At 41.3% G+C, this 8,871-nt stretch overlaps 1 protein-coding gene across 2 annotated transcripts in view; it reads right to left on the bottom strand.

The window, feature by feature from the left end:
• itfg1 (integrin alpha FG-GAP repeat containing 1) overlaps positions 1-8,871 on the bottom strand; it is a 246,169-nt gene that overhangs the window by 210,792 nt on the left and 26,506 nt on the right. Inside the window, exons 3-5 of one of the 2 annotated variants that reach the window (XM_059992924.1) lie at positions 8,740-8,867; positions 7,102-7,159; positions 1,120-1,200 (exon numbers count right to left, since the gene is read on the bottom strand). In XM_059992924.1, coding sequence (XP_059848907.1) covers positions 1,120-1,200; positions 7,102-7,159; positions 8,740-8,867 — 267 coding nt within the window. The remainder of the gene's footprint in view (positions 1-1,119; positions 1,201-7,101; positions 7,160-8,739; positions 8,868-8,871) is intronic. The other variant, XM_059992925.1, reaches the window with a different exon arrangement.

The raw sequence follows: 8,871 nt of genomic DNA, 5'->3' as shown, positions 1-8,871 counted from the left end.
GGGCTAAAATGATCAAATGATCAGTGCATAGAACAGAAGATGAGCTTGGAAAGGAAGGTCGAAATGGAGAGGCTTAGGGAAGGTGATTCAGAGTAGAGCATCTTGGTAGCAGAAGGAAGAGCAAACAAAGAATTAATCCAGGTCTCCACAACAGGCAAAATTCTGAACAGAACAGATATCTAGGAGGGTTGTAAAGAATGTTAATTTAAGAATGAAACCAGTAAGCACAAGGATAATGAGTGAACAGAACTCAGGAATAAAGATGCAATCTGAGTGGCTTCAAGTTTATGGAGAGTAGAATAAGAAATAACCTGGGAGTATGTACAATAGTAACATCTGAAAGATAACAAAAATGTGGACAAGAATTCCAGAAGTAGAAAAATTCACTTGTATTTGCCTGCAGGTTATGTCACAACATAACAGAAATCTAATGCACCCAAGCAATAATCAATTTGTCATTAATTACATCAGGAATATCTTGCAATATTTATATCCTGAAACAACTTGTAGCTAATCTCCATATGGGAAGCAATGTAATTTTGAGAGTCATTGTCCAATCCTTCCAAGCAATGTTATGTAATCAGACATTCTATGTTCTGAATTTTGAGGAAGAGATCAATGCTAACAGTGAAATGCACTCTGTAGACAAGCTCACAATTGGTCCTGCTAACAAAAGCACTATACATTGATAAATGAGAACACACCACAGCAAGTTTTCATCCAAAGTACTCAGAAATAATTTAATTTTCTAACCAAACTGCTCATGGCTATTGCTGTGATGTATTAGATCATGATGGATTTAAAGTGGAAAAAATACATTTCTTTTATAATATATAGGTATTACCTGTACAAAACATGGAACCAGCTTTACACAAATCATTTCATATATTAAATTTCATAACAGTCCCAATAATGAAATTCTTAAATTCAATAATTAATGCTTCAACATGGAATTTAATTGCTTGTTTGATTTAATATTCAGGAGTGTAATTAAATATTTATTCAAATAAAGAGAACAATAAATATGCAAACCAGTTATCTCATTTGATAAATAAAATTCCTTCAGGTAGTTTAGGATTCATAAATTTATTCAACAGAATACAACATGAATATTCCTACCTTCCAATCAGGGAACATATCTGTGGCTTTGAATTTCCCTGGACAGTTCCAAAAATATCAGGTATCATATCTCCATTAAAACTGAAATGGAATACATATAGGTTTTGATAAAATAAGATTTAAAATATCAGCTAACAATTGCAATGAAATTGCACTATCAACTTCAAGTTTTTATGCCTCTTCTTCCTTCCCTTCTTTGCATTCCTTAAGTCTGCAACAATATTTTTCTGTTCCCAAGATTGTAATGTTGAAAAGTAAATTTTCTTTCTCTGCTGATGATTTCTGACCTGCTGAGTATTGCAGCTTTTCCAATTATTCTACTTCAATATTTGTTATGCAGTTCACTAATGAAGAATACCAATTTAATAAGCTGGTGAAAGAAAGATAATGTAAAGCCAAGAAAAAAAGAGCACAAATAGAAAATTCTGATTGTTTCACTGTAAAGATGTTAGATATTTATCAACTTCCCAAGCTTCCAATTTGTTTTGCTTTCAATAGTCACTATTATTGATCTTACTAGCAAATAGTTTTTTGATAAATTTTCAATTGATAAATCTAGCCAATAGATCCCTCTTCCCTCCACACAGACAAATCATCTACATCAGCTTTTTTTGCTGAGATTGTGCTACATTTATTTCAGATGACCCATCTGAGGTGAAAACAATCAAGTCAGAAGAAATAAAGTTTATGTTAGAAGGGACAGTTTTTTAGCTATCATCGTGAACCTTGTCTGGACTCTCTCCAATGAGAACAACCCTTTGAGATTTGGGGCCCAAAACTGTTGAAAGCTCTGCAAGTGTGGCCTGACTACTATCTTATAAAGCCTCAGCATTATCTTCTTGTTTTTGTCTTCTATTCCCCTTGAGGTAAATGCCAACATTTCATTTGCATTCTCTACCACAGACTCAACCTGTAAATTAACTTTCTGGGAGTCTTGCATGAGGGCTTCTAAGTTCCTTTGCACCTTTGATGTTTGAATTTTCTCCCCATTTAGATAATAATCTGTGCTTTTGTTCCTTTTACCAAAATGTATTATCGTACTTTTCCTATCACTGTATTCCATTTGCCACTTTTTTGCCCATTTTCCAATTTGTCTAAGTCCTGCTGTAATCGCATTGCTTCCTCAGCACTACCAACTCCTCCACCTATCTTTGTATCATTTGCATAAATTGCCACAAAGCCAACAATTCCATTATCTTAATCATTGACAAACAATGTGAAAAGTAGTGGTCTCAATACTGACCCCTGAGGAACACCACTAGTCACTGGCAGCTAACCAGAAAAGACCCCTTTTATTCCCACTCACTGCCTTCTGCCTGTCAGCCATTCCTTTATCCATGCTAGTATTTTTCCTGTAACACCATAGGATTTATATCTTGTTAAGCAGCTTCATGTGTGGCACCTTATCAAATGCCTTCTGAAAATTCAAGTAAATGATATCCACTGCCACCCTGCTTGTTACTTCCTAAAAGGACTCTTAACAGATTTGTCAGGTGTTACGTACTTGCAACGGTTTAAATAAACCAATAGCAATAGACCATGCCTGGAGTCTGGTTTTGATGCTAAAAACCACTATTTATTAAACCAGGTAAATCACAAGTTAGCAGTGTTATGCATATATGCGGGTGAATACAATTCCCAAACTCATTCAAGCTCGGGTGGCAAGGTTTAAAGTCTTGCTATGATGGTACAATAAAGAAAGTTCATTTCAATGCACTGAGTTGGTGGGGGGGGGGGGGGGGGTGGGGAAGACAGAGGTATCTGTAAGCCAACATGAAATCCACAACAGGAGAACGAAACAGGTGCTGTTGGTCTTCCACCATCGGACTCTGAATTCACTCTTGAGTTAACCAAATGTAGCTCATCACAAAGGGTACCGTCTTCAAGGGAAAACTACCACCCAGGCAAGGGTAAACACACTGGTAGCCTCCACAGGGTCAGCCCTTCCACGCACCGTGATAGCTACTGATCAATCCACAACCCACCCTTGTGGGCACTTGGAAGTTCCATCCAGTGACTCTTCTGTCACTGATGTCTCTCCATGGTTGATTCCATCTGTGACTCTGACTGTGTGCGAATGTGTCCTTGTATAAGTCCAAACACGCTGTAAGCTTATATAAACATCGAATGTCCATCATATAACTCCCCCTTTTTCCATAGCAACCTAGCAGGCAACAGTACTATAGTCAGTTTCTCTCTTTCTCCCTTTAAAGGCACAGTCCATGTCCTTCACACAGGCAAGATTTCCCTTTACAGAAACCATGCTGATTTTGACTTATTTTTATCACTAGTCTTCAAGTACCCTGAAACCTCATCCTTAATAATGCACTCCAAAACTTTCCCAACCACTGAGGTTAGGCTAACTGGCCTAGAATTCCCTATCATTTGCCTTCCTCCTTTCTTAAAGAGTGGAGTGACTTTGCAATTTTCCGGAACCATGCTTGAATCAAATGATTCTTGAAAGATCATACCCATCTCTTCAGGAACCTCTTTCAGGTAGTCCATCTGGTCCAACCTCACTTAACCACCTTAAGACCTTTCAGTTTTGCCTTGAACTCTGTCCTTATATCCGGTGTGTACATTCACACCCCCCACCCCCCCCCCCCCCGCACTAATGCTAAGGAGGCGGTCTGTGAACTGCACAGGGTTATTAGCGAACTGCAGAACGCACATCCTGATGGACTGTTTATTGTTGCTGGTGATTTTAACCACGCAAACCTTAAGTCAGTGCTCCCCAAATTCCATCAGTATGTGGACCTTGCAACGGGGGTGGGGGGGAAAGAACGCATTGGACCTGGTTCACACAAATATCCCCGACACGTACCGGCCGGAGTCCTGCCCCCACCTCGGTTACTCAGACCTCTGTTATGCTAATCCCAGCATACAGACCGCTCGTCAGATGCTGCAGACCAGTTCAGAAGCAGGTGAAAACCTGGCCAGTAGGAGCCATCTCTGCTCTTCAAGACTGCTTTGAGCACACTGACTGGCACATGTTCAGGGAGGCTGCAACAGATGACGACTCTACCAACTTAGAGTACACAGCATCAGTAACCAGCTACATCAGCAAGTGCACTGTTGATGTTACTCTGTCCAAAACCATCACTATACGTGCTAACTAGAAGCCATGGATGACCGCGGAGGTGTGTGCGCTGCTGAGGACCTGCGACTCCACCTTCAGAGCAAGCAACAAGGCAGCCCTAACAACAGCAAGGGCCAAACTGTCCCGGGTCATCAGAGGGGCAAAGCGTGCAGATGCCCAGCGAATCCACAGCCACCTCCAGGACAGCAGTGACATGTGGCACATGTGGAAGGGCATCCAGGACATCACCAATTACAGGACAACATCGCCTGACAGTGTGGGTGATGCCTCCTTCCCAAATGCACTGAGTAACTTCTATGCCCGTTTTGAGGCAGAAAATGATGTGGCGGCGAGGAAGTCCACCCCTCCTACAAATGACCAGGTGCTGTGTCTCGCCATGGCCAATGACAGAACCATCCTCTGCAGGGTCAACCCACAGAAGGCTGTTGGACCAAAGAACATTCCTGGTAGAGTGCTCAGAGGATGTGCAGACCAGCCAGCAGACGTTCTCACTGATATCTTCAACATCTGCCTGAGAAGTGCCACCATTCCAACTTGCTTCAAGGCCGCCACCATCGTCCCTGTGCCAAAGAAGTCTTCAGTATCTTACCTAAATGACTACCTTCCTGTTGCACTCACATCCATCATCATGAAATGTTTTGAGAGGCTCGTCATGAGGCATATCAAAACCCTGCTGTTCCCCTCACTGGACCCCCTCTAGTTTGCGTACCGTCCCAGCCACTCAACAGATGACACCATTGCCATCACCCTCCACCTGGCCCTAACCCATCTGGACAAAAAAGACACATACGTTCGAATGCTGTTCATAGACTTCAGTTCAGCATTCAACACAATCATCCCTCAGAAACTGATTGGAAAGCTGAGCCTACTGGGCCTGAACACCTCCCTCTGCAACTGGATCCTAGAATTCCTGACATGGCGACCTCAGTCTGGATCGGGAGCAGCCATCTCCAACACCATCACACTGAGCACGGGGGCACCCAGGGCTGTGTGCTCAGTCCACTGCTGTTCACTCTGCTGACCCATGACTGTGTTGCAACACACAGCTCAAACCACATCATCAAGTTTGCTGATGACACGACTGCGGTGGGTCTCATCAGCAAGAACGACAAGTCAGCTTACAGAGAGGAGGTGCAGCGGCTAATGGATTGGTACAGAGCCAACAACCCGTCTCTGAATGTGAACAAAACAAAAGAGATGGTTGTTGACTTCAGGAGGGCACAGAGCAACCACTCCCCACTGAACATTGACGGCTCCTCGGTAGAGATTGTTAAGAGCACCAAATTTCTTGGTGTTCACCTGGTAGAGAATCTCACCTGGTCCCTCAACACCAGCTCCATAGCAAAGAAAGCCCAGCAGTGTCTCTACTTTCTGCGAAGGCTGAGGAAAGTACATCTCCCACCCCCCCCCCCCATCTTCATCACATTCTACAGGGGTTGTATTGAGAGCATCCTGAGCAACTGCATCACTGCCTGGTTTGGAAATTGCACCATCTTGGATCGCAAGACCCTGCAGTGGATAGTGAGGTCAGCTGAGGAGATCATTGGGGTCTCCCTTCCCACCATTATGGACATTTACACTACACTCTGCATCCGCAAAGCAAACAGCACCATGCACCTCTCATACAAACCTTTCTCCCTCCTGACGTCTGGGAAAAGGCACCGAAGCATTTGGGCTGTCACGACCAGACTATGTAACAGTTTCTTCCCCCAAGCTATCAGACTCCTCAATACCCGAAGCCTGGGCTGACACCTTGCTGCCCTATTGTCTTGTTTATTATTTATTGTAATGCCTGCACTGTTTTGTGCACTTTATGTAGTCATTCCACCGAGATGTAACACTGAGTGTCATAGGAAGTCATTCCTACCTGTGGCCATCAAACTTTACAACTCCTCTCTCGGAGTATCAGACACCCTGTGCCAATAGGCTGGTCCTGGACTTATTTCCACTTGGCATGATTAACATTATTTAATTATTTATGGTTTCATATTTCTGTATTTCTTCACTATTCTTGGTTGGTGCGGCTGTAACGAAACCCAATTTCCCTTGGGATCAATAAAATATGTCTGTCTGTCTGTAGTCTAGTGTAGTTTTTTTTTTCCTGTGTTGTTTTTTTTACGTAGTTCAGTCTAGTTTTTGTACTGTGTCATGTAACACCATGGTCCTGAAAAATGTCATCTCATTTTTATTATGTACTGTACCAGCAGTTACGGTCGAAAGGACAATAAAAGTGACTTGACTTGACTTGACACTTTTTCCTTTGTAATAACAATGACACTCATTCCTGCTCCCTGACACTCACAGACTTCTGGTGCACTGCTAATGTCTTCCACAGTGAAGACTGATGTAAAGTACTTATTAAATTCATCCGGCATTACTACTTCTGAACTTCCACCTCTCAACTGAAAAAGATACCTTCTGGTATTTGATATTTCTACCCTGGGAAAATGATTCTGACTCTCTATTTCTGCCTGTCATAACTTTATAAACTTCTATCTGGTCTCCCCTCAGTCCTCAGCACTTAAGAGAAAATAGTACAAGTTCATCCAATCTCTTGTTGAAACAGAAAAAACAGTATACTCTTTTAAGCCTCTTTTATACGCTTTCCAAAGCCTCTGTAACGGGTGCAGAATTACACACAATAAGCCAAGTTTGGCATTACAAAAGTTTATACGCCTACAGTGTGACTTCTTGACTCTCATACTGAATGGCCCAAGTGTTTGGTTCTTATTTTTCCTACAAGGCAAATGAGAAAGACTTAAAGCAACAAATAATTTTTCTTAGTTTTGGGGTTGAACAAGCTAACTATAGCGATGAAATAACATTGACCGCCGAATAGTTATTTATGCTCAAGAATAGATTAAAATATGTACAGTACTTACTCCAGTACTAGTGGCTCATCCAAAAACTTCTGACTTAAAAGGGTGAAAAGCTTTGGGTCTAAGAAAAAATAAATAACATACAAGTAAATGATAACTAGTACAGCACTAAGTACAGGCAGCCCCTGGGTTACAAATGAGTTCCGTTCCTGAGTCCATCTTTATGGCGGATTCGTATGTAAGTCAGAACAAGTACATCCAGTATTACTTAGCGTTAGTTAGTCAAATGTTTGTCTTAGTATATAGTATATATTTTACCTTTCTATGCATATAAAACACTTAAGAAATGTATGTATTCCAATAATTAAACCACTGTGCTGCTTAGTAATAATTGTAGCTTTCATCGGGGCAGGGCCTTTCACATGCTCCATTACTCTCACTTTATCCTTTAAAATTGTTCAGATCGTTGACCGACTGTAGCCTAACTCTTTTCCAATGACCGATGGCGTTTCATCTCTTTCCAAACGCTTTATTATTTCCACTTTATTTTCAATCACGACCACTTCCCATCAACGGAACATAAACACTGTGGGCAGCGGATCCCGAGGTCCGTTGGGTCCTAAGGACCACCGCACTGAATTTCCCCAGGTCCGAAAGTCCACCGCACTGAGACAGGTTAAACGGGACAAGTGGGGGCTGTGCTGGGTCTGGGTATTTGATCCTTCACAATTTTCTGTGTGGGAATTTAAATTGGAGGTGACATAATCCAGCACGGATGGTATGGGAGTCAGTGGATTGACATCAACCCAGCACGGGAGTGGTCTGTCACTGGATTGAACTTGGGAACCTTCGTTCTTGAGCCCGGTGCTGATCTCACTGCGCCACCAGCCGACTGGAACGGGGGTGGGGGAGACAGGGTCAGGGTGAATCTTGCTAAGAAAAATTTAAGCCAAATACGAAGTTACACACTCAACACAGTGTCAACGGCAACGACTTAAATTGGCGGACAGTGTCACGATCCGACTTAAATTGGCGGACAGTGTCACGATCCGACTTAAAATGGCAGACGGCATTCTCCTTCCTCAGATCATAAGTACGAGTTGTCTATAAGTCGGATGTTGGTAACTTGGGGACTACTTGTACAGTTTTGTCATTAAATTAGCAATTTTTAAAATACATTTTCCTTTTTCCACTGTGCTACTCCATTTCACCATGAATTGAAACATAATAAAATCAAAATATGCTAGAAACAATCAGTGAGGGCAGCAACAACAGTGAAAGAGCAAAAAGCTAATTTTCAGGTTAAAGATCTTTCATAAGATTTTAAAACCCAAATTTTTCCTGACCCACTGAATATCTCCAGCTTTTTCAAGTTTTAATTATTGAATTAGATTTGAGATTTCACATCTTGACAGAAACTGAAATCAGTTTGAAATAAATAAGTCTACCATAAAATCAGGATACATAATTCTAATTGTGATTAATTAAATTTTAATAAGTAAATTCTTGATAATATTTACATTACTTAACATGAAATAACACTGGAATAATTTTGCACTAATATACATATACTATAATACAACGAAGAGAACATTTCTAAAGTAGTTCAATTTTGTAAAAACCTTTTGTCTCAGTGACAGAAAACTGAAAGAACTATTTTGGTAGAATGTTTTTTTTAATTTCAAGAAAACCCAAACTTACCTAATGTTTGATTATTTCCCCAGAAAATAACAATAGTGATGGCTGAAGTAGAATGGAGAGTGAGGAGGACATCCATTTGTGAATCCCCATCATAGTCTCCTGGTACCACACTGGTAATCTCTTGACTACTGA

This window comes from Hypanus sabinus, chromosome 17, assembly GCF_030144855.1.
Source record: "Hypanus sabinus isolate sHypSab1 chromosome 17, sHypSab1.hap1, whole genome shotgun sequence".
NCBI lineage: Eukaryota > Metazoa > Chordata > Chondrichthyes > Myliobatiformes > Dasyatidae > Hypanus > Hypanus sabinus.
The sequence above is the reverse complement of the archived record's forward strand: the minus strand, read 5'-3'. Positions and strand labels throughout refer to the sequence as shown.